Source organism: Amblyraja radiata, chromosome 29 (genome assembly GCF_010909765.2).
Source record: "Amblyraja radiata isolate CabotCenter1 chromosome 29, sAmbRad1.1.pri, whole genome shotgun sequence".
In the NCBI taxonomy this organism is placed as follows: Eukaryota; Metazoa; Chordata; class Chondrichthyes; order Rajiformes; family Rajidae; genus Amblyraja; species Amblyraja radiata.
The window spans coordinates 30,540,311-30,566,587 of NC_045984.1; the positions used below are offsets into that span (position 1 = coordinate 30,540,311).

Genomic DNA, 26,277 nt, shown 5'->3' on the forward strand with positions numbered 1-26,277 from the left:
ACAAAACCTAGTGAGACCAAACCACCTGGTTCAAAGAGCCCCAGGATACTCAATCATTCAGATCTTCCAGTTTCGCCTGGTACCGGCGACGAGAGGATTCTTATCCTTGGGTGATCTTGCAGGCTAAAGCCCCCGTTGTGCTCCTACCTGAGGAAGTGCCGAGAAGCAAAGATCCTACAGCGAGCAAGATGGCCCACTCAACGAAAAAGACGCAGTACGGTCATGGGCAGATTCATGGGTAATTTTCGGCCCCATTTCCGTAACCGGCTTCCGTCTCCGCACCAAGGATCCCGTAGGATACTAGTGCGGAGACGGAAGCCGGTTACGGAAACATCCTCGTAAAAATAACATTTATTTGGTAAAAATATTCTCCTCATTTTCAGAATTTTAATTTATTAACACAAACTGATCCTCCGCAACGTTGATTACACTGCGAGTCGGGTCGGGTCCGGTTACGGAAATGGATGAAAAAAAGGCCCACGTTCCGCTCCGTTGCGTACTACACATCAGCCCATTGCATTTAGCTGGAGTGGTCTATCTTGCTATAGTGGTCTATAGGATCTTTGCCGGGAAGTGTGGTTTGATGGGTTTTAGCTGATTGAATGCCCATTAATACGTAATGCACACGTGGTAATCCTTTAAGCCTTTGTTTCCGTAAGCCAAATGAGTACTTTGGTCATAAACATAACCCAATATATCCCTGCAGGGTAGACAAAAATGCTGGAGAAACTCAGTGATCGAGGCAGCATCTAAGGAGCAAAGTAATAGGTGACGTTTCAGGTCGAGACCCTTCCAGCATCTGCAGTTCTTTATTAAACATATCCCTGCAGGGCGTAGCTGTACCTCCATAATATGCAAGCAGGAGATTGCTGGAGTTCAGACTCACTGAAGAAGGGTTTCTGCCCGAAACGTTCGCTCCATAGATGCTGCCTCACCCGCTGGGCTTCTCCAGCATTTTTGTCTACCTTCGATTTTCCAGCATCAGCAGTTCCTTCTTAAACAATGTATTAGTGAGTTGATCCTTTGAACATGGTAATTGATTTCTCACTGTGCCTAGTATCTATTGAGGGAAATTAACTAGATTACTTTGTCCAGTGTTTAAGAAAGAACTGCAGATGTTGGAAAAATCGAAGGTGGACAAAAAAGCTGGAGAAACTCAGCGGGTGGGGCAGCATCTATGGAGCGAAGGAATAGGTCTCGACCCGAAACGTTGCCTATTCCTTCGCTCCATAGATGCTGCCCCACCCGCTGAGTTTCTCCAGATGACTTTGTCCATTGTTTCAGGGCTCACTTTCAAGTGATTTAGCTTTCCCAGAGAGACAGAGAGAGATGCTGCCTGACCTGCTGAGTTACTCAGTTCAGTTTAGTATATTGTCGCGTGCTGATCAGTCAGCAGGAAGACAGTGTGTGATTACAATTGAGCCATTTACAGCGTACAGATACATGATAAGGGAATAATGTTTAGTGCAAGGCAAAGTCCGGTCAAGGATAGTCCGAGGGTCCTCAAATAGGTAGATTCAGCACTGTTCTCAGGTTGTGGAAGGATGATTCAGTTGCGTGATAATCTGGTGTGTCATTTGTTGCTGCATTTCATCCAGTTTACCCTCTCCAATCATAGATTTCTGCTCCCTTGTTCATTGTTTTAAGGCTCCATGATTACATTCATGTTTATCTTTATATAAATAAATACTGAACTCCATTTCATTCAAGTGGCCATTTATAATTTGTGATACATGATAGTCTTGGGCTAAATGTTTAAGAAAAAACTGCAGATGCTGGAAGTTTGCAGCTTCTTCGATCTGAAGAAGGGTCTCGACCCGAAACGTCACCCATTCCTTCTCTCCATAGATGCTGCCTCACCCGCTGAGTTTCTCCAGCATTTTTGTCTACCTTCGATTTTTCCAGCATCTGCAGTTCTTTCTTAAACATTTCAGCAAAATAATAAGTCTCTGTTGCCCCATTGTTGTGTCTTGTGTGTAATCAAAATCTTTCTTCCCTTCAACCAAATTTCAGACCAGTTCACAAGACGTCGCTACATATGTTGCTTCACCACCTCCAACTGCTCCGAAACAGGTACGTCTTCCTGAAATCTCACATTCCCAGGAACTTTACACCCTTCCCCAGATATATTGTTTAAAATCAACATCGGTTGACGGCACCTCGTGAAGCTGCTGATGTGGTGTCCCTTTTGTTAGATTTGGGGCTGCTTCACATTGTTGTTACCTTGCAAAGGCCGGCTATGCACGAGTGCACAGTCTACCCTTGTATTATGGGCTTCTTTATGACGGATTTTGGTTATAGCGGACAAAATCTGTTGCAATTGAGGCATCCGCTCGTATCAGGAACAAAGGTCTACGTTTGTTGTTTCATGGAGTGCCCACTCGGTGGTTGCAGCCTATCTTGGCTCAGTCTGTGTAGGAAGGATGCAGATGCTGGCTTACACCGAAGATAGACACAAAATGCTGGAGTAACTCAGCTGCCTGTCCCGCTAAGTTACTCAAGTATTATGTGTCTATCCCGGCTCAATCTGTGTTTAGCTTTCCTGTTCATTCTGTGTCTTGTGTAGTGTATGTTTAATTGCTGTTTTTCCAATACTGTATATATTTACCCCTCTTACTCGGTTACAGCGGGCAATTGGCATTAACGGACACCATTACCCACCCCATAGTCCATTATAACAAGGTTATCTGTAATAGCAAATCATCCAATACTTTATCATGTTTAATTCCTCCAGGGATTTCTAACTGTGTTCTGGAAAGATAACATATGAACGGGGACAGGCAGCATCTCTGGAGAGAAGGAATGGGTGACGTTTCGGGTTGAGACCCTTTTTCAGAGTCTCGACCCGAAACGTCATCCAGTCCTTCTCTCCAGAGATGCTGCCTGTCCCACTGAGTTGCTCCAGCATTTTGTATCTACCTTCGATTTAAACCAGCATCTGCAGTTCTTTCCTACACGTATGAATGGATGTTTAGTTTAGTTTATTGTCATGTGTACAGTGAAAAGCTTTTTGTTGCGTGCTAACCAGTCGGCAGAAAGACAATACATGATTACAATCAATCCATTTACAGTGGATGCTTGATTAATTGTAGTGTGAATGCAGTATTATCTCTGTGGATAACTCTTCAGCCACAGAAGGCTGTGGAGGCCTAGTCAGCGGATATTTTTAAGGCAGAGATAGACAGATTCTTGATTAGTACGGGTGTCAGGTGTTATGGGGGAGAAGGCAGGAGAATGATATTGAAAGGGAAAGATAAATCAACCATGATTGGATGGCGGAGTAGACTTGATGGGCCGAATGGCCTAATTCTGCTCCTAGAACTTACGAACGTCACTGTTATTGCAATTGGGCGAATCTGGGTCTGAAGAAGGGTCTCGTCCCGATAAGTCACCTATTCCTTTTCTCCAGACCCGCTGAGTTACTCCAGCATTTTGTGTCTTATCTTCTGGATATGACTCATCCATTTAGGCTTCTACCACCCTGACCAATATTGGTCTGGATTTGTATGTTGCAGGGACAGCTGGGATTATTGGATACTGACAACAGTTCACAGACCTGTGACAACTCATCTCCGACTGCCAGCCACCATGAAGAGAAAGCCCTGAACACTCCAGCTGGAGGAGCCACTGATGAAAACGAAGCTGAACCCAGTGAGAACTTTCTGCTGAAAGACAGGACGGGTCAATGATAGCGCGGACAATGTACTTACAACGCAATTTTTAAAACATGCTTAATATAGTGGGTTTATATACAACGAGGTAGATCGGTATTGCAGATGTTAGCTGAAGCGAATGATAGAATGCCTGGTGGGTGGACCTTTAACGGTTACGTTCTCCTCCCAAATGATCATGGGCAGTTGTACTGCCCCAAACAGACCCCACGGCCGGCTGAACAGTGGCCCTACTCAAGCTGCTTGCTTTCTCAAAGCTGACACTACCAAGTACAGAACACCTCGACCTACCTCCCCAATTCTGAACCTAACCAAACGTTCATTGTTAAAAAAATGACTGGTCAGAAAAAAAAAATATTGTCATTGCCACATCTCCTGATCCCCTAATGCCCCTGTCCCACTTAGGAAACCTGAACGGAAACCCCTGGAGACTTTGCGCCCCACCCAAGGTTTCCGTGCGGTTCCCGGAGGTTGCAGGTGGTTGCCGGAGGTTGCAGGTAGTGGAAGCAGGTAGGGAGACTGACAAAAACCTCCGGGAACCGCACAGGAAACCTTGGGTGGGGCGCAAAGTCACTAGAGGTTTCCGTTCAGGTTTCCTAAGTGGGACAGGGGCATAAGGAATTAACTCCCAATCCAGCAGCGTGCAGACCTGCAAGTCATTGAACAAATCTTCATCGCAATTTATCCCTTATGGACGTAAACAATGAACCGCTGAACCATAAACAGGAATGCAAGGTAGAGGAATCTCTCCAGCTTTATTAGGGTGCTTACTAAAGATAGTCACAAAATGGTAGGGAAGTCTGCAGGTAACAATGTCTCCTCTTAAATTAAGAATTTCTAGCTGGCATCTCATTTAGAAAGAGGTGCATGTGGTAATCACTGAACTATTTGTTGGGTAGATGGTGAGTGTGGAGTTTAGTAGTGGCTGAGGGTAGACAAAAATGCTGGAGAAACTCAGCGGGTGCAGCAGCATCTATGGAGCGAAGGAAATAGGCAACGTTTCGGGCCGAAACCCAAAGGAAATAGGCAACGTTTCAGGCCGAAACCCAAAGGAAATAGGCAACATTTCGGGCCGAACCCAAAAGGAAATAGGCAACGTTTCGGGTCGAAACCCAGAGGGTTTCGGCCCGAAACGTTGCCTATTTCCTTCGCTCAATAGATGCTGCTGCATTTTTGTCCACCTTCGATTTTCCAGCATCTGCAGTTCCTTCTTAAACATAGTAGTGGCTGGTATGATCGCTTAATTTAATTAAATAGACATCAGTGTTGGGGCTGTGCATCATGACACAGTCACAGTAGGAATGTACAGAACCAGCAAGGCCACTTTGGCCCGTCTTATCAAAGTCCATCAACAGAACCACACAATTTGCAGCACAATGCATTTGTAGAATCAAATCTGATAAGTTACCGTTCGTTCCCACACAGTTTCATCGCAATAACTCCCCCCCCCCCCCCCATCTTTTATTCATCTTCCCGTCGGTTCTTGCCGATTACTGATCGAGGGGCTTTATACCCAGTAACTTACCGACAACATGAGCATATTTCATCCACTTTGAATGGCCAATCGATTAATTTGAGACTGATTCCAGATGCAATAGTTGGGGGGAAAACTATCTTCTCATCTATTTTGTTGACCCCTAAGAATTGTAACTGTTTCAATAAGATCATGTTACTATTTTAGGCATTGCCTGAATGCTGACTGGAGGTCTGGCAGACATTACCCCTCCTGTCATTTTGAACACTATAGATATAATTTCGAACACTATAGATATAATTTCAAACACTATAGATATCATTTCGAACACTATAGATATCATTTCGAACACTATAGATATAATTTCGAACACTATATCCTGCCTGCTGCTTATTTTAAGGGTATCATATATGGTGTGTCGTATTTTTAACAAGAAATGCAAACTAGAAATGTTATGTTTCGCTTGGGCAGCTTGGACCCCAGTGGTATGAATATTGACTTCTCTAACTCCAAGTAACCCTTGCTTCCTCTCTCTCTCCATCCCTCCTCCTTCCTAGTTCTCCGATCAGTCTGACTGTCCCCTGATTAAATAATATCTCTGTATGCTTCGTTGACACCTTCTCGCTAACAATGATCTTTTCTACATTTTCTTTGAACAGCATCCCCTTTGATGTCTCTTTTTCACACCTTGCTCTTCCTTATCTCTGTGTCTCCCTCTCCCTGACTCTCAGTCGGCAGAAAGGTCTCGACCTGAAACGGCACCCATTCCTTCTATCCAGAGATGCTGCCTGTCCCGCTGAGTTACTCCAGCATTTTGTGTCTATCTTCGGTGTAAACCAGCACCTGCAGTTCCTTCCTACACATTTTATGTTTGCAACTATTGTTAAAAATGGCACAAATTTTGTTGGATGATTTCAGATTCAAATGAACCTACATGCTTGATATGTACGGGTGTCAAGGGTCAGGGGGAGAAGGCAGGAGAATGGGGTTGAAGAGGGAAAGATAGATCAGCCATGACTCGATGGGCTGAATGGCCTCATTCTGCTCCTATAACTTATGAACTTAAGGCACATTGTTTCCTAATGTTAGTTAGGGTCACAACAAAATCTTGTAACATGAAGTTAATTTGGTCCTAGCTCTTTGAGAGAGGCATTAGATTTATTTGTACAGGTATCCTCCAAACCTTCCAAATTAGTATAAAAAATGTGCTGGAGTAACTCATATTAGTGGTTTGTCAATGAGATCCCCTCTCTATGAAAGTCCAGTGAGTACAAGCATAGCTTACTCAGTTCTCATAGAAAAGGGTCATTATTGGAAATAGTCTAGACTGTAGCGATTCTCGTGCAAGATGGACACAAAATGCTGGAGTAACTCAACGGGACAGGCAGCATCTCTGGAGAGAAGGAATGAGGGCCTTTTCGAGTCGAGACCCACCTTCAGACTCGTCGGAGAGAGGGTCTCGACCCGAAACGTCGCCGATTCCTTCTCTCCAGAGATGCTGCCCGTCCCGCTGAGTTACTCCAGCATTTTGTGTCTACGGCGTAAACCGGCATCTGCAGTTCCTTCACACCTGATGCTCGTGCATCTACATTCTCCTTCGCCTTTTGCAGTCCAGCAAGCCTGCTTTACTCTCGTGTTCCAAAGTCTGTCGGTAGAGATCAGCTTTCCAAATCGTTTGTCCTACATGCTCTGTCCTACCTCCCGTGGAACCACACATCGATCGATCCCTCTGCAACCAACAGGTTAGACTGACAAGCCTCATTTCAGTAAGTGGAACAACTTTCATTCCAACTTTAAACTGTTCCGGGCCGTTGAACCCTGGTCTATGTGGCAGTAAAGTGGGTGACGTTTCATTAGTTTGGATGTATTTCATTATCTGAGGGCTGGTGGCAGTTCTGATGTTTCACTTGTCCACTTGCACTTGAATATGTTTGTCGTTGTCACACAATAATCTCTGAGACTACCAAGAGGTTTCTGAATATCATGAAACATTCTTAGACCTTTTTAACCGATGGAATTACATTTCTAAATCCTTGCAGTTATCAACAGTTTCTTTGGGTAAAATATCAGGAAGGAAAAGCATGTGTAGGGCACAAAAGATGAATCATGTTTTCCAATGTATTTAATACAACTGTTATCACAAACACATGCAACTAATCACACCTGCCGCCTCTGTCCAGCGAACTGTAAAAGGTGGCAGTGTCGTCCACCAGCCAGCAAACAAGGAATATTCCTTTTAGATTCTGTGTTATCTTTTTTCTTTTCTCTATATGTGGTGCTTTATATGAAGTAATATCTTAAAAAATGGATTGAAGATTAAAAAATATGGCTTTAATTTCTTTATTTGAAAATTGTGCAATATGAAGGTCAAATCTCTCAACATAGCAGTCCCTCCAACAAAAACACCCAATAGGGCCAAAAACAGCCCACACTGAACTTGTTTAGAACCTGATGACTAAACAAGAGTTGGGTAGAATTGCATTAATCATTTATCCCAAGTTAATGGCTGATTGATTGGGCCGAGGGCTTTTATTTATTTTCTCCCTCAATAAAGCTGCTTAACATACAAATGGTACTGATTCCAATAAGATGTATTCTGTTTTCCATTATTCTTTAAAACAAAAATCATGTTGAGTTGTGGATTATGATTTCCAAATAAAGTTTTTATAGTTTAAAGTGGACTCTCTTTAATTCCACTGCGCCATGTTGGTTTGTGTCATCTCTATGTCTGCTGTGCAAGGATGGGGGAGCTGAGATTGTGAAGGGGTTTTAAAATGTTGCAGGAAGGAACTGCAGATGCTGGTCTAAACCAAAGATAGACACAAAAAGCTGGAGTAACTTAACAGGATCGGCAGCATCTCTGGAGAGAAGGGATGGGTGACGTTTTGGGTCGAGACCCTTTTTCAGACTGAAGAAGGGTCTCGACGCGAAACGTCACCCATTCCTTCTCTCCAGGGATGCTGCCTGTCCCGCATTGTGTCTTCTTATGGAATAATGGGACAGCGTGAGAGGTGGTACAGTGGGGGAAGGTTTCCGAGATGGTATAAGGACTGGAGAATAATAGCTTTGAATCGCGGTTGACAAGGTGAGTACTGTCTGCTTTGGACTAAAGGAAGCCTGGGGAAGGTTTGTGGCACAGGAGATCATAGTAGCTGGGATCCGGAACAGCAAAAGAATAGCTGCAGGAGGATCAGGCATCTGTGGAAGGAAATGAACACTTGTGACTGAAGATTTAATTGTTTAATTTAGTTTAGAGATACAAGCCACCGGGCGCGCACGCACGCACTCACACACACAGACACACACACACACAGACACGCGCACACAGACACACGCACACAGACACACACACACACAGACACGCGCACACACACACAGACACACACACACAGACACACACACACAGACAGACACACACACACGCACACACAGACACACACACACAGAGACACACACACAGACACACACACACACAGACACACAGACACACACACACACACGTTTTGCAATCGTACCAAGCCAAATAACCCACAAACCTGCATGTCTTTGGAATGTGGGGGGAAACTGGAGCACCTGGAGAAAACCCACACGATCATGGGGAGAACGTGCAAACTCCGTACAGACAGCAGCCGCAGTCAGGATGGAACTTCGGTCTCTGTCGCTGTGAGGCAGGGACTACCGCTGCACTGCTCTAGACATGATAACAGGGAAAACCCATTTCCCTTTGCAGATGGGAGAACAACATGAGGTATATATTTAAATTCATTCAAGAGACCCGTGGCAAACATCTACACGTTGTGTCACTAGACTGCAGGATGTGTGGTGGAAAGTGGAGTTAGGTAAACTAACTTTGTCAAGTCAAGTCACTTTTATTTCTATAGCACATTTAAAAAACAACTCTCATTGGCCAAAGTGCTTTACATTGGTGGAGCTACCAACGTTATACAACAGTGGTTCATAGATTAAATACAAACATCACTACATACATATAGCCCTCGCTCAGAGGACGTCAAGAAAGGCTTGGGAGTAGAGATGAGTTTTAAGTCTCGACTTAAAGGAGTCGATGGAGGGGGCAGTTCTGATGGGAAGGGGGGGATGCTGTTCCACAGTCTAGGAGCTGCAACCGCAAAGGCACGGTCGCCCCTGAGCTTATGCCTAGATCGCGGGGTATTCAGTAACCCCAAGCCGGCCGATCTGAGGGACCTGGAGGTGGTGTGGTGGGTAAGCAGACTTTTGATGTAGGTGGGGGCAAGCTTTGTAAACATAAAGAAGGATCTTGAAATGTATTCGGAACCGCTCAGGGAGCCAGTGGAGAGAGGCCAGGATCGGGTGATGTGGTCCCATTTTCGGGTGCCCGTCAGGGGTCTCGCTGCGGCGTTTTGGACCAGTTGCAGGCGGGACAGGGATGATTGGCTGATGCCAGTGTAAAGGGAGTTGCAGTAATCTAATCGGGAGGAGATAAATGTGTGGATGATCTTTTCGAGGTCATCAAACTGGAGGAATTGTTTTATTTTAGCTATCGTCAATTTTAGATATTTGTAATTCACTGACACGGACATGACGGGCTGAATAGTTTACTTCTGTACCAGAGTCACATAGCGTGGAAACTAGGCCCTTCGGCTCAACTTGCCCATACTGACCAACATGCCCCCTCTAAACTAGTCCCATCTGCCTGCACTTGGCCCATATCCCACTAAACCTATCCTATCCATCTACCTGGCCAAATGTCTCCTAACTGTGATGTTAGAACATGCCTCATCTACCTCCTCTGGCAGCTTGTTCCATACACCCACCGCCCTTTGTGTGGAAAAGGATACCCCTCAGATTCCTATTGAATCTTTTCCCCTTCATCTTAAACCCATGTTCCTCTGGACCTCGATTCCCTACTCTGTGCAAGAAACTCTGCATCTACTGGATCTATTCCTCTCATGACCTTGTACACCTCTATAAAATCACTCCTCATCCTCCTGCGCTCCAAGGAATACAGACCCAACCTGCTCAACCTCTCCCTATAGCTAAGGACCTCGAGTCCTGGCAACGGCCTTGCATATCTTCTCTGCACCCTTTCCAGCTTGATTGCTGGAAAGCTAGCATGCTAATATCCATTATTAGATCGCCCTGTCTTTACATATGGCCACGAACATTTCTCCATGAAGGTTGTCAGACTGTGATCAGGAAAACTTGTTGACAATAGACAATAGGTGCAGGAGTAGGCCATTCAGCCCTTCGAGCCAGCACTGCCATTCAATGTGATCATGGCTGATCATCCACAATCAGTACCCCGTTCCTGCCTTCTCCCCATATCCCCTGACTCCACTATCTTTAAGAGCCCTATCTAGCTGTCTCTTGAATGTATCCAGAGAACCGGCCTCCACCGCCCTCCGAGGCAGAGAATTCCACAGACTCACAAATCTCGGTGTGAAAAAGTGTTTCCTCATCTCCATTCTACATGGCTTACCCCTTATTCTTTCTAAGTTTCAGTCCTTTCTACATTGACGAGCTTTTAAATCAAAATCTTGAACTGCTTCCTTGTGTCATCTTCAACCATATTTGTATCCCACAATATATTAGCAGGAACCTCTTCATAGGTTCCAAACTTAAATTAAAAAGTTTTAAAATATTATTTCCTTCAATCCACCGTTTGCCCGACTCGGTTTCTTGAGGTAGTTATTACAAGCAAATACCTTCACCCTGATGATCGACAACCTTTTGAGATTCTTACATGGGTTTTCTTTACGCATCTGCATAGTTTCCTGTTGTGGATCCAGATTTGCCACAAACATCAATCACTAGAACGTCCGTGGTGGTTGACATGTTCTCATTCATTGTTTTTAAACCTACCTCTGCTTTTGTTTAAAGACTTGGGTACAATTGACTTTTTTGTAGCTTTTCCTGGCACAGAGTCGCATTTCTCTGCCCTCTGTCATCCTATCCTCTAATGAGTGACTGCACAGCAGTTAATCAGCAATCCAGTCAAGGGCGCTGAAATTTCCTGTTTGGGCAAAAAAAAATATCCAACGTGCAGCAAAAGGCTAAAGCATCCAGATCAACAAATCATTCTGATGCAGCTATTGTCTGGCCATTAATCCATGGCATGGCACACAGATACCCATTGTTCCAATCAACAAGGAACCTGAAGTGTGTTCTTTGATAGTATACTTGAAATTAATCGTATGATGAGTTGGTGGGAATTGCATTCTCACCTTCAATTCCATTTTTCAATGTATCAAACCTTTGCTAACTCCCACCACGTATCTAATTTCTACAACACTAACCTCTATACATAGTTTCTTTAAAACATCCTTAAGGAGCATGATCGCATAACATTTTACACTGGACACTTTAGGCCAGTTGTCAAAAAACCTTAGTCTAAAAGATAGGCTACAAGCCAAAGATAGACACAAAATTGCTGGATTAACTCAGCGGGACAGGCGGCGTTTCCGGAGAGAAGGAATGGGTGACGTTCCTGATTGAGAGTTTAAGAAGGAACTGCAGATGCTGGAAAATCGAAGGTAGACAAAAGTGCTGGAGAAACTCAGCGGGTGCGGCAGCATCTATGGAGCGAAGGAAATAGGCAACGTTTCGGCCCGAAATATGAAGAAAGTCTGGATAGACTCGGCTTGTACTCGCTAGAATTTAGAAGATTGAGGGGGGATCTTATAGAAACATACAAAATTCTTAAGGGGTTGGACAGGCTAGATGCAGGAAGATTGTTCCCGATGTTGGGGAAGTCCAGAACAAGGGGTCACAGTTTAAGGATCAGGGGGAAATCTTTTAGGACCGAGATCTGGAAAACATTTTTCACACAGAGAGTGGTGAATCTGTGGAATTCTCTGCCACAGAAGGTAGTTGAGGCCAGTTCATTGGCTATATTTAAGAGGGAGTTAGATGTGGCCCTTGTGGCTAAAGGGATCAGGGAGTATGGAGAGAAGGCAGGTACAGGATACTGAGTTGGATGATCAGCCATGATCATATTGAATGGCTGTGCAGGCTCGAAGGGCCGAATGGCCTACTCCTGCACCTATTTTCTATGTTTCTATGTTACTCCAGCATTTTGTGTCTATCTTTAAGTGAGATCAAAACTGGATGTGCCTGCCGGGGCTGGATGTGCAGATCTCAAGGGTAAGCGGTGGTAAATGTGATTCTGGTGAGATTCAGGAGTGTTTATATGTCAGACACTGTACATTGGATATGAACCAGAACAATGACAGTCTGAAGAAGGGTCTCTACCCGAAACGTTGCCTATTTCCTTCGCTCCATTGATGCTGCCTCACCCGCTGAGTTTCTCCAGCATTTTTGTCCACAATGAAATCCTTATTTGCTGCAGATTTAGAGGAACATTAGACAAAGCACCACCAGAAAAACCCGCCCGTAAATCACCAGGTACTCTGAGTAAATAAAACCGTAGTGCATAAACTATTGTATGGGCTCGGGAGTTCGAACTGTTTCAGGCACATTCTTGGCTGTAATTCTGCTTTCCTAATAGGTCAAGTTAAATCAAAGAACATGTTGCAAAATCATGAACAATGGTCAGTTTTTATTTTGATTATCTGCATCGACAATTGGTTACCTATTCAATCACGGTAGATGGAAGTTTATCTATGCTGTACAAAGACCCAATCTTCTCACAAACTTATCATAACACACGTAAAAGCTCAAATAATTTCAGAGGCTTAGGGGCCTGTCCCACTTACGCGAGCTTTACAGGCGACTGCCGGCACTTGTGATAGGTGGCCGAATTTTTCAACATGTTGAAAATTCAGCGGCGACCAGAAAGACGCTACGACTCTTTGGAGACCACGGTCATGAGAGGTCTCCTATGGTCGTGAGAGGTCTCCAAAGAGTCGAAGCGTCTTTCTGGTCACCGCTGAATTTTCAACATGTTGCCGTCTTATTTCGGCGACCTATCACGGGTGCCGGAGGTCGCCTGTAAATGGCCTGTCCCACGAGCATGCGACTCCATGCGGCAAGCGCGACCTAACGTGGTCGCTTGAGCCGTACGGCCTCGCGGGGCCGGTCCCACTTCGATCGCCGGAGCCGTATGGAGTTGTGCGGAGCTGGTCCCGACATCGCGCGGGGCTCCGAAAAACTGACCGTGTTCAAAAATTCCGCGCGCAACGGCCTGCCGGCCCGCAGCCGCCTCGACGCCGTACGCACCGCCTCGCCGGGTGTGCGCAACGTCTCGACGCCGTACGTCACGCGCGAACTTCCCGTGGACTTCGCTCGAACTTCACGTCACTCACTCGACCTCCGCGCGACCCCCGCTTCCGGTTTGGTCGCACTCACTGCATGCAGGTTGCATGCTCTTGGGACAGGCCCTTTAAAGGTTGCGTAAGTGGGACAGGCACTTGAGAGTGAAAATAGCTAGAAGATGTTAATTAATGATGGACACTGACGAATGAGGGGAGAGGGGAGAGAGGTTGTTTCTCAAAGAAGGTTATTGAGTGACCAAACAGAAATAGATTACAAAGTACTCTTCATACTAAAAGATATTCCAACAGGTCAACATTGCCATTTATATTTTACGAGCTTCTTCCCATCTATCTTCACAGAGTCCAAACAGTTTTGGTTCAGTTTATAGTCACGTGAACCGAGGTACAGTGAAAAGCTTCTGTTGCGCGCTAACCAGTCAGCAGAAAGACAATACATGATTACAATCGATCCATATAAAGTGTACAGATGCATGAGATGGGAATAACGTTTAGTGCAAGGTAAAGCCAGCAAAGTCCGATCAAGGATAGTCCGAGGGTCAACAAAGAGGTGGATAGTAGTTCAAGACTGCTCTCTGGTTGTGGTAGGATGGTTCAGTTGCCTGATAACAGCCGGGAAGAAACTGTCCCTGAATCTGGAGGTGTGCGTTTTCACACTTCTGTACCTTTTGCTCGAAGGGAGAGGGAAGAAGAAACATAGAAAATAGGTGCAGGAGTAGGCCATTCGGCCCTTCGAGCCTGCACCGCCATTCAATGTGATCATGGCTGATCATCCAACTCAGTATCCTGTACCTGCCTTCTCTCCATACCCCCCGATCCCTTTAGCCACAAGGAGGAGTGGCCAGGGTGTGACAGGGCCTTGATGATGCTGCTGGCCTTGCCGAGGCAGTGTGAGGTATAAATGGAGTCAATGGAAGGGAGGTTGGTTTGTGTGATGGTCTGGGCCTGATGGTCTGACAACATTTTTATCCCTGCTGTTGTCCCTATGTGTTTACCTTCAAATGCATCAACATGATTCACTTCAACTAAATTTAACTGGTCAAAGGCTTAGATGGGCGTTGAGGTGATTTAGACCACTTGAGCTGGGAAGGGTACAGAGCAGATTTACGAGGATGTTGCCAGGATGACAGGGTCTCAGCTACAGGGAGAGAGAAGTTGAGTAAACTGTGACTCTATTCCTTGGATCGTAAGAGGATGAGGGGTGATCTTATAGAGGTGTATAAAATCACGAGAGGAATAGATTGGGTAGATGCACAGAGTCTCTTGCCCAGAGTAGGGGAATCGAGGACCAGAGGACATAGGTTTAAGGTGAAGGGGAAATGATTTAACAGGACTCTGAGGGGTAACTTTTTCACACAAAGGGCGGTGGGTGGGTATGGAACAAGCTGCCAGGGGAGGTAGTTGAGGCAGAAAGGAACTGCAGATGCTGATTTGTACCGAATATTGACGTAAAATGCTGGAGTAACACAGAGGGTTAGGCAGCGTCTCCGGAGAGAAGGAATGGGTGACGTTTTGTCTGCTTCACTGTTGAATATATAGTTAAAGAGGAGGTAGGTAGATTTCTCCTAAGACATCAATGAGTTTGGGCAGGAGCAGGAATATGATATCTAGGTGCAGGGTCAGCCATGATCACATTGACTGGCAGAGCAGGCTTAAAGGCCTAGGATGGCCTACTTCCCTTTGCATCTCTGTACTGATCAGATTCGCTTTTGAAAGCCATGAGTGAATCTGCTTCCAGCACCCTATCATTCTATTAAGCTCACGGTGAAAGCGATGAAATTGCCAGACAATGGATTAAGTCGGCAATTTTCACTCCTCATTTGTTGGCCAATGTTTTAGTTTGGATTTGTTCATGGACTCAAGCAAACAGCGTGGAAACAGGTCCTTCAGCCCACCGAGTCCCCTCCGTCCAGCGATCCCCCCCGTACACTAGTTCTATCCTGCCATAGAGGGAGTACAGAGAAGGATCACCAGACTGATTCCTGGGATGTCAGGACTTTCATATGAAGAAAGACTGGATAGACTCGGCTTGTACTCGCTAGAATTTAGAGGATTGAGGGGGGATCTTATAGAAACTTACAAAATTCTTAAGGGGTTGGACAGGCTAGATGCAGGAAGATTGTTCCCAATGTTGGGGAAGTCCAGAACAAGGGGTCACAGTTTAAGGATAAGGGGGAAGTCTTTTGGGACCGAGATGAGAAAAACATTTTTCACACAGAGAGTGGTGAATCTGTGGAACTCTCTGCCACAGAAGGCAGTTGAGGCCACAGTTCATTGGCTATATTTAAGTGGGAGTTAGATGTGGCCCTTGTGGCTAAAGGGATCAGGGGGTATGGAGAGAAGGCAGGTACAGGATACTGAGTTGGATGATCAGCCATGATCATATTGAATGGCGGTGCAGGCTCGAAGGGCCGAATGGCCTCTACTCCTGCACCTATTTCCTATGTTTCTATATTCTACACACTGGGGACAATTTACACAGACCAGTTAACCTACAAACCCGCACGTCTCCGGAGTGTGGGAGGAAACCGGTGCTCCCCGCAGTACGACTGCTGTACACTTGTACTGTATCTGAGATGCTTATCTAAGATGTATGTAAGTGCTTATGTACAGTGATACGTACTGAACTGTGTACAAAAATCTATTCCACTGTACCTCGGTACAGCTGACAAATAATGTATATAGGAGACTCATTCACTGGGAGCTGGATGCTGTGGGCACTTCAGGAAGTGAACCTCTGCCAAATCTAATTGATTCTATTATCAAAATTCAGTTTCTAACTTCAGCGTAGGGAGCTGTTTCATGACCGCAACACACCACTCTAACTGGCCGTAAGCACAACATCCTTATTCAGTCTGAAGAAGGGTTTCGGCCCGAAACGTCGCCTATTTCCTGACCCCACCCCTAGAATTAACCTCCACCGCAGTCAATGTTGCCTGCTGAAATATTCTTAAAAGTAGTGAAGAAACAAGGAACTGGAGTCTGAAGAAGGGTTTCGGCCCGAAACGTCGCCTATTTCCTTCGCTCCATAGATGCTGCTGCACCCGCTGAGTTTCTCCAGCATTTTTGTGTACCTTCGATTTTCCAGCATCTGCAGTTCCTTCTTGAACATCCTTATTAAGTGTGCAGGAAGGAACTGCAGATGCTGGTTTCAACCGAAGATGGACACAAAAAGTTGGAGTAGCTCAGCCGGGACAGGCAGCATCTCTGGAGAGAAGGAATGGGTGAAGGGTCTCGACCCGAAACGTCACACATTCCTTCTCTCCAGAGACGCTGCCTGTCCCGGCTGAGATACTCCAGCATTTTCTGTTTATTAAGTGACTTGCCTCCAATACAAGGAAGCAAAGCTTAACAAAGATGATACTCACCAGCGTCTGTCCCTTGGGAAATTGGAGGCCTCTTCTCTGAGTCACGGTGGCACGGATCTCGTTTCCCTTCCTGTATTCTTTTGATTGGAGATCTTCTGCTGGGTTGGTTGGATCTTTCCTACTTTTACAAGTTTCTTCCATTGACCTTTCATGGTAAATAAAAACGCCTTGCGCTCTCTTATCCTACTCCATAAGTCATCGTGAGCAGAATTGGGCTATCCGGGTCCCTTAATTCTTGCTGTGTTGTTTTGATTTACCAGAGGACACCGTCTTAGAATAAAGGGGAGGCCATTTAGGACTGTTTTCACCAAGAGGGTTGTGAATTTGTGGAATTCCCTGCCACAGAGGGCAGTGGAGGCCAAGTCACTGGATGGATTTAAGAGAGAGTTAGATAGAGCTCTAGGGGCTAGTGGAGTCAAGGGATATGGGGAGAAGGCAGGCACGGGTTATTGATAGGGGACGATCAGCCATGATCGCAATGAATGGCGGTGCTGGCTCGAAGGGCCGAATGGCCTCCTGCACCTATTTTCTATGTTTCTATGATTGGAGATAGTCATAGAGTCACAGAGTGATACAGCGAGGAAACAGGCCCTTCGGCCCAACTCGCCAATACTGGCCAACATGTCCCAGCTACACTAGTCCCACCTGCCCGCTTTTGGTCCATATCGTTCCAAACCTGTCCTATCCTTGTACCTGTCTAACTGTTTCTTAAACTATGGGATAGTCCCAGCCTCAACAACTCCTCTGGCAGCTTGTTCCATACACCCACCACCCTTTGTGTGGAAAAAGTTACCTCTCAGATTCCTATTAAATCTTTTCCCCTTCATCTTAAAGCTATGTCCTCCGGTCCTCGATTCACCTGCTCTGGGCAAGAGACTCTGTGTATCTACCCATTCTCTTCCTCTCATGATTTTAAATCTACTTCTTTGATTGGAATTCTCTCTCCCCTCTCTCTCCTCTCTCGCTTTCTCTCTCTCTCTCACCCCTCCTTCATCTCCCCCCTCTCTTTCCCCCCTATCTCTCTCCCCAGTTTTCTCTTCCCCCCTCTCTCCCTCCCTCCCACCTCTCTCCCCCACCTCTCTCTCCCCTCTCGGCCCAACAAGTCCACTCCACCATTCAATCAGGGACAATCATTCACACCGACCAACATGCCTCATCTACAGTAGTCCCACCTGCCTGCATTTGGCCCACATCCCTCTAAACATGTCCTATCCACGTGCCATAGGAGCAGAATCATCTCTTCCCTCAATCATACATTCTCACGTTTTATTATCAACCATGTTCTCAGACTTAGCTGCCCCCGATACGGACCTAATACAATCAGTCTCAGCCCAACCCACGAATATACTCGTTCCAATCCGAAGAAGGGTCCTGAGCATTCCCTCCACAGATGCTGCCTGACCCGCTGAGTTACTCCAGCACTCTGTGTTTTGCTCCAGTTCCAGTGATAAGGTTTTAGTTCCTCCATTGTTTCCTATGTTCAGATTCAAGTGAATCTGGAATTCATTGCCACAAACGGTTAAGTCAATGGTTATTTTTAAGGTGGAGATTGACATATTCTTGATTAGTACGGGTGTCGGGGGCTATGGGGAGAAGGCAGGAGAATGGAGTTGGGTGGGAAAGGTAGATCAGCCGTGATTGAATGGTGGAGTAGACTTGATGGGCCGAATGGCCTAATCCTGCTCCTGGAACTCCTCCACACTTACTGCCTTCAAAACTGCTACATATCCCTGCTTCAGAGCTCCAATGCAATTTTTGATTTAATAAACCATGGTGCACAGATTCTTGGCCCCAGTCCATGTTAATACTGAGTTACAGTTTAATATGATTGCTCTCATTACTGAATATATTACAGTTTATAAATCAAGTTTAATACGTATTATTGTTCCCTTAAAAATCTATTGGGACATAATGGCAAGAATGAATAGGTCACTCAAATTTATCGGACAAGGTCTACTAACTCTAACTTAAGAGTAACTTTTCTGAGCTCCCGCAACGGCAACTTCTCCCGCCCGAGTTGCGGGGTTGAGGGTGACCCGGAGCGGGGCCTTGCATCGCCCGGCGCGGCTTTAACGGACGCGGGACCTGCCATCGCCCGCCGGGGGCTTTAACATCGGGAGAAGAATGGAACACAGGGGAGAGACAAGACTTTGCCTTCCATCACAATGAGGAGGAGATTCACTGTGATGGATGTTTGTGTAAGTTGTGTTAGTTGTGTGTCTTGGTTCTTTTCTTGTTGTATGACTGCAGAAACCAAATTTCGTTTGAACTTCCTTTGAGGTTCAAATGATAATAAATTTGTATTGTATTATTGTGTTGTATTATTGTATAATACACTGTCGGCCATGTTGTACAAACAGCAGTACTAATAATGGGATGATATTAATTCCCTATTCATTCACTTCATAATCGACCTAAAACCTTTCAGTCCTGGGAAAAGGGGAGGGCGGGGTTATTAGTGGGTGCCTAAAATTCAACGTTCATGCCGCTGGGGTGTAACTGCCCGAGAGGAATATGAGGTGCAGATTCTCCAGTTTGTGTGTGGCCTCACCCTGGCAATGTAGCAATGGAGCTGGCCCAGGGCACAAAGGTCAGTGTGGGAATGGGAATGGGAAGGGGGCTAAAATGGTTAGCAACAGGGAGATACGGCAGCCAGGCCTTGGCGGACCGCACGCAAGCGTCTGGTGAAAAGGTCGGCGAGTCTACGCTATGTCTCGCCGATGTACAGGAGGCCACATCGGGAACGCCGACTGCAGTAGATAAGGTTAGTGAAGGTGTGTGTGAACCTCCGTCTCACCTGGAAGGACTGCTGGGGACCCCTGGATGGAGGTGAGGGAGGAGGCGTAGGGACAGGTGTTACATCTCCTGCACTTGCCTATCCATGTTCTCCAGAGAAGGATGATAGGGGTCTCATTGAAACATATAAGATTGTCAAGGGCTATAAGATTGGACACGCTAGAGGCAGGAAACATGTTCCCGATGTTGGGGGAGTCCATAACCAGGGGCCACAGTTTAAGGATAAGGAGTAAGCCATTTAGAACGGAGACAAGTAAACACTTTTTCTCACAGAGAGTGGTGAGTCTGTGGAATTCTCTGCCTCAGAGGCCGGTGGAGGCAGGTTCTCTGGATGCTTTCAAGAGAGAGCTAGATAGGGCTCTTAAAGATAGCGGAGTCAGGGGATATGGGGAGAAGGCAGGAACGGGGTACTGATTGTGGATGATCAGCCATGATCACATTGAATGACGGTGCTGGCTCAAAGGGCCGAATGGCCTACTCCTGCACCTATTGTCTATTGTCTAAATCCGTGCGCAGGACAATAAACCAAACTAAACTAGTTTGTGGATGGGAAGGAAGGAACTGCAGGTGCTGGTTTACACCGAAGATAAGACACAAAGTGCTGGAGTAACTCAGCGGGACAGGCAGCATCTCCGGAGAGAAGGGATGGGTGTTTAAGAAGAAACGTGGAGATGCTGGAAAATCGAAGGTAGACAGAAATGCTGGAGAAACAAACTCAGCGGGTGAGGCAGCGTTTTGGGTCGGAGCCACTTTCCTACAGACTGGAAACGTCGCCCATTCCTTCTCTCCAGAGATGCTGCCTGACCCGCTGAGCAAATTTCAAATTGGAATATTCATTACTCCGGCAATTTGTAGTGCCTATCTTTTTCAAGCTGTGGATGTGGGCACTGACCTGACTCAGGAGAGGGTGGGGGTGGGGTGGGGGGGGGGGGGGGGTTGGATCTTTCTTGTGCCTGTGATGGCCTGAACAAAGATGGGCTGTTTCCGTGGTACCTGGCGGGCAGTCAGCGATCGCTCAGCCCCACCCATCTCCCGGTGCCTTTTATGGGAGAAGTCTAGGTACAGGGGGCTGGACAGGGCTGCAAGGCTCGCTGTTCTCAAGCAGTTGAGTTCATTCATGAAGGCGAATGAGTGAAGGACAGTCGGCTTGAGCAACAACAGTCCGTTGGCGCTGGGTGGATCAATTAAGCCGCTGTAAGCATGACACAGTACAGATCCTTCACCCACTTCATGCTGGCCATCCTCACGCTATTGCAGTCTCTACTGACCGAACAGGTTTGAACGCAAGAATTTTCATTGTTTTTTTTTTTTAAATGAGTAGTTTAATTTAACATGATACTGTTACTATTTGGTGTCCATTAATCTGTCCAAGAGGATGCTGGCCAACTTATTAAAAAGCAAAGGTCTATGCAGCATCTATGGAGCGAAGGAAATAGGCAACGTTTCGGGCCGTTGTCTATTTCCTTTGGGTTTCGGCCCGAAACGTTGCCTATTTCCTTCGCTCCATAGATGCTGCTGCACCCGCTGAGTTTCTCCAGCATTTCTGTCTACCTTCGATTTTCCAGCATCTGCAGTTCCTTCTTAAACACTGCTAAAAAGCAAAATTGGAATATCCACAACTGTGGTCATTGTACTTCAAGTAAGTTCGTCAAATGTTACCCTGGGTCCATCCACCCGCAAACTGGAACTAAAGGACTAAAGGAGTTCGAATGAAGGCAGATTCCTGCTGCCTTCTGAAGAAGGGTCTCGACCCGAAACGTCGCCCATTCCATTCTCTCCAGAGATGCTGCCTGTCCCGCTGAGTTGCTCCAGCATTTTGTGTCTGTCTTCCAGTTACCTTCATCTGGGCTGCGATGGGTTTGGCATCTGGGGACTTTTTGATCAAGATCTAGCAACTTGTGAGGAACCTTTTCCACACACAGAGAGTTGTGAGTCTGTGGGATTCTGTGCCTCAGGTGGAGGCAGGTTCTCTGGATGCTTTCAAGAGAGAGCTAGATAGGGCTCTTAAAGATAGTGGAGTCAGGGGATATGGGGAGAAGGCAGGAACGGGGTACCGATTGGGGATGATCAGCCATGATCACATTGAATGGCGGTGCTGGCTCGAAGGGCCGAATGGCCTACTCCTGCACCTGTTGTCTATTGTCTATTGTGATTATGGGAGATAGGTGATGGATAGAGGTGAAGGGGACTAGATAACGGATAGCAGAGGAGAGGAGGTGAGAGAGGAACGAGGGGAGAGGGGGGCGAGGGAGGGGGTGATAAAATGGGGTACTGCATGGGGGAGGTGAGAGGGGGAGGGGGGTTGAGGTCAGGGAGGGGAGCGGTAATGGGGTAACAGGGGAGGTGAAGATAGACACAAAATGCTGGAGTAACTCAGCGGGATGGGCAGCATTTCTGGAGAGAAGGAATAGGCGACGTTTGGGGTCGAGACCCTCCTTCAGTAAGGGAGGGGAGGGGAGCGGGGGGGGGGGGGACGAGAGATATGGAGGGTGATGTAGTGAGAACAGTTTGTGATGCCTTGCTCTGGTAACGAAACGGAATTGTAAGCGTGTCTAACGTTGGAGAATGAAGTCCAAGACTCGGAGACAGACGGGAGGGGAGCCGGTTTGTCCACTCCTGTCACCGTGTTTTCCTTTCTGTGCTTCTTCAGATTTAATCACCGCCTGGCAAGTCACTTCAGAAGCGGGGAACATATTATGTCCTCAGTGGAGTGGAAACCTCAGTGAGCGAGCGAGCGAACATCCAGGTCAGTCATTCATTTCGTGGCGTTTGACTCTGATCATTCATTACTGACTCTGATATCCATGTTTAGGTCTCTAGATGGGGAGATCTTTTTCTTGTTCTGCCGGGTTTGGCGTGAGTGAGTGAAATGGATCTAGCAGCAGAGTTAGTTATACAGCGAGTTATATAGTCTGTGGCTGCAAGTGTGTGCGTCCTATCTGTAAACCCGACTGGAAGACAGACACAGCTGGAGTAACTCAGCGGGACAGGCAGCATCTCCGGGGAGAAGGAATAGGTGACGTTTCGGGTCCAGACCCTTCTTCCTCAGACCGAGAGTCAGGAGCAGAGGGAAACAATAGACAATAGACAATAGGTGCAGGAGTAGGCCATTCGGCCCTTCGAGCCAGCACCGCCATTCAATGTGACCATGGCTGAACATCCCCAATCAGTACCCCAGTTCCTGCCTTCTCCCCATATCCACTGACTCCGCTATCTTTAAGAGCCCTATCGAACTCTCTCTTGAAAGTATCCAGAGAACCTGCCTCCACCGAAACATATAGACGGCGATGTAGGGAGTTATAGAACAAACGAATGAAAACATATGCAACAAATGTTACGGTGATGAAGGCTGTGGGCGAGGTGAAAACGAGTTGCAGACATTGAGACTCAACACGACGACGTTGAAGCTGGTACAACGACTTGGGTGGGGGAGGTAGGGAGAGAGAGAGACAGAGAATGCAAGGGTTACTTGACGTAAACCTACTGTTGGGTTCAGGAGCGACTTATAAAACCAACTTCACAACGACTTCAATGTTCATGGCATTGAGCGTTGAGTCTAAGTGACGAATATAGTAAGGATTTTAACGTGATTTTCACCTACTCCCATTTAATATCTCAACAAAGTCTGATAACCAAACTATTTAGAAATTAGTCAAAGATAGGCACAATGCGCGAGAGAAACTCAGCAGGTCAGGCAGCATCTCTGGAGAACAAGGATAGCCAAATGTTCAAGTCTTTAAGGGTCCCGATTCGAAACGTCGCCTACCCGTATTCTCCTGAGATGCTTCCTGAACCGCTGAGTTACTCCAGCACTTTGTGCCTTGTTTGTCTAGACCAGCATCTGCGGTTCTTTGTACAATCCACTTCAATGCTGATGTGATTGAAATTGAACCGCTAAAGATTATTGTCGGTGGCATTTGGCACTTGATATAATCTTTCTATATTTCTTTCCTATTTCCTATCCCCTCATCATGTATCTGTACATTGCAAACGGGTCGATTGGAATCGTGTCTTTCCCGCTGACTGGTTAGCACGCAACAAAAGCTTTTCACTGTACCTCGGTACATGTGACAATAAACTAAACTGATCTGCTATTGTAACCGTTCATGTTCAGGCTGGGATGACAAACGACATAGTTACTGCGAACTTTACAAGCGAGAATTTTGAGTCATAGAGTGATACAGTGTGGAAACAGGCCCTTTGGCCCAACTTGCCCACACCAACCAACTAGTCCCACCTACCTGCGTTTGGTCCATATCCCTCCAAACCTGTCCTATCCATGTACTTGTCTAACTGTTTTTTAAACGATGGGATAGTCCCAGCCTCAACTACCTCTTCTGGCAGCTTGTTCCGTACACCCACCTGTGTGAAAAAGTTACCCCTCAGAATCCAATGAAATCTTTTCCCCTTCACATTAAACCTATGTCCTCTGGTCCTCGATTCACCTACTCTGGGCAAGAGACTCTGTGCATCTACCCGATCTATTCCTCTCATGATCTTATACACCTCTGCAAGATCACCCCTCATCCTCCTGTGCTCCAAGGAATAGAGACCCAGCCTGCTCAAACTCTTTGGGGAACTTCCTAACAGTTTAATTTAACCTGTAGGGATCGTGAACAGAGGAACAAGCCTTGAGTAGGTAAATATGCTGGAGAAACTCAGCGGGTGAGGCAGCATTTATGAAGCGAAGGAATAGGTGACGTTTCGGGTCGAGACCCTTACGGGTGGGGCAGCATCTATGGAGCGAAGGAATAGGTGACGTTTTGGGTCGAGACACTTAAGGGTGAGGCAGCATCTATGGAGCGAAGGAATAGGCGACGTTTCGGGTCGAGACCCTTCCGGGTCTCGACCCGAAACGTCACCTATTCCTTCGCTCCATAGACGCTGCCTCACCCGCTGAGTTTCTCTAGCATTTTTATCTACCTTCAATTTTTCCAGCATCTGCAGAGTTTTCCTTCTTAAACAAGCTTGAGTGGATCGGTGATCCTTATCTCAGCTCCATCTCCCATCTCCCACTCGCACCCTCCACAGTTTGAAATAAACCTCATCTCAAATTAAATCAGCATTCCTCGCAATCACAACACAGTGAAGAAACAGCAGGTAAATTATCCCGCACTGTAAGGCTATTGTGGTGTCCGCTGCCACAGAAAATGCTGTCGCTCAGTTCACTGAAGGATATAATGAGAAGAGATTTTGTGGTTAGTAACAAATCAGAGGCCTGTAGGTTTAATGATAACAAGGCAACCTTACCTTCAGATTTTTGTACGGGGAGCACAGTATCTGCAAAAGTTTGAAAAACAATAGACAATAGACAATAGGTGCAGGAGTAGAGGCCATTCGGCCCTTCTAACCAGCACCGCCATTCATTGTGATCATGGCTGATCATCCCCAATCAGTACCCCGTTCCTGCCTTCTTCCCATATCCCCTGACTCCACTATTTTTAAGAGCCCCATCTAGCTCTCTCTTGTCTATGTCATATCTAGCCCCTTATCTAAGAAAGGAACAACGTGCTGGAGTAACTCAGCGGGTTAGGCAGCATCTCTTGAGAACATGGACAGGCGACATTTCGAGTCTTCAAGGGTCCCGATTCGAAACGTCACCTATCCATGTTCTCCAGAGACGCTGCCTGACCCTCTGAGTTACTCCAGCACTTTGTGTCTTTTTTGTCTAGGCCAGCATCTGCAGTTCCTTGCAGCACGTTATTCCGTCCAACTGAGTTACTCCAGCACTTTGTGTCTATCTTTGGTATAAACTAGCATCTGCAGTTCCTTGTTTCTACACTAAGATCCCAGAGCAGGTTTGACAAGTAAATGCTGAAAGGGTGTTCGTTTTGGTGGGTATATTTCGGAATAACGTGCTACAATACAATACAATACAATTGAATTGTATTGTATTGTATTGTATTGTAGCACGTTATTCCGAAATATACCCACCAAAACGAACACCCTTTCAGCATTTACTTGTCAAACCTGCTCTGGGATCTTAGTGTAGAAACAAGGAACTGCAGATGCTAGTTTATACCAAAGATAGACACAAAGTGCTGGAGTAACTCAGTGGGGAAGGCAGCATCTCTGGACGGAAAGGACAGGTGACGTTTTGGGTCGGAATCCTTCTTCAGACGAGAAGAAGGAACAAGAAGAAGGACAGGTGTCCAGACCCGAAATATCTCCTATTCCTTTGCTCCAGAGATGCTGCCTGACCCAACGAGTTACTCTTTAGCCAAAAGAACTGTTTTGCTGCATGGAATCGCATGTGATATTTAGAGTTTACTTTGTAGTTTAGAGATACAGCACGGAAACAGGTTACCTGGCCCTCTGAGTTACTCCAGCACTTTGTGTCTATCCCCTCCGGATCTTGTACATTGCAATGAGTTCATCTCTCAACTTTCTAAACCTTCTAAAAGTTCCATGAAACTTTTCCCATACAATATTCTTGTCACACCAGAGTCAGTCCGGTGAATCACCTGCTGTGCCGCCAAAGGCCATTAACTGTCAGTGGCATTTGATGTGGAACATAAGGAAACAAAGGCAGATTACTTTCCTAAAGAATGCAGGAAACGCTCCACCAATATTCACCACCTGTGACGTTTGGGGAATTGCACCTTTTCAATGTGTTGTACCTTTGATGATTCCATTCTTAGTCATTCTTTTGTCTGCAGCCCTGCCCCAACATCTACTCACAGGGTCTGAAGAAGGGTCGAGACCCGAAACGTCACCCATTCATAGAAACATAGAAAATAGGTGCAGGAGTAGAGGCC

The 26,277-nt window shown here is 46.3% G+C and overlaps 2 protein-coding genes across 6 annotated transcripts in view; both read left to right on the forward strand.

Moving 5' to 3' along the window:
* sppl2b (signal peptide peptidase like 2B) overlaps window positions 1-4,116 on the forward strand; it is a 41,643-nt gene extending 37,527 nt beyond the window's left edge. The window contains exons 15-16 of one of the 4 annotated variants that reach the window (XR_004416269.1): window positions 2,014-2,073; window positions 3,516-4,116. Coding sequence is in view for 2 of the 4 variants with exons in the window: in XM_033047144.1 (XP_032903035.1) it covers window positions 2,014-2,073; window positions 3,516-3,689 (234 nt within the window). In the remaining 2 variants the exon portion in view is untranslated. Of the gene's footprint in view, window positions 1-2,013; window positions 2,074-3,469 lie in introns of all 4 variants that reach the window. The other 3 variants (XR_004416270.1, XM_033047144.1, XM_033047145.1) reach the window with 3 other exon arrangements.
* A 16,468-nt stretch (window positions 4,117-20,584) lies between these two features.
* Window positions 20,585-26,277, forward strand: part of tmprss9 (transmembrane serine protease 9) — a 34,421-nt gene continuing 28,728 nt past the window's right edge. For both annotated transcript variants that reach the window (XM_033047146.1, XM_033047148.1), the window contains exons 1-2: window positions 20,585-20,794; window positions 22,170-22,265. The gene's annotated coding sequence lies outside the window, so the exon portion shown is untranslated. The remainder of the gene's footprint in view (window positions 20,795-22,169; window positions 22,266-26,277) is intronic.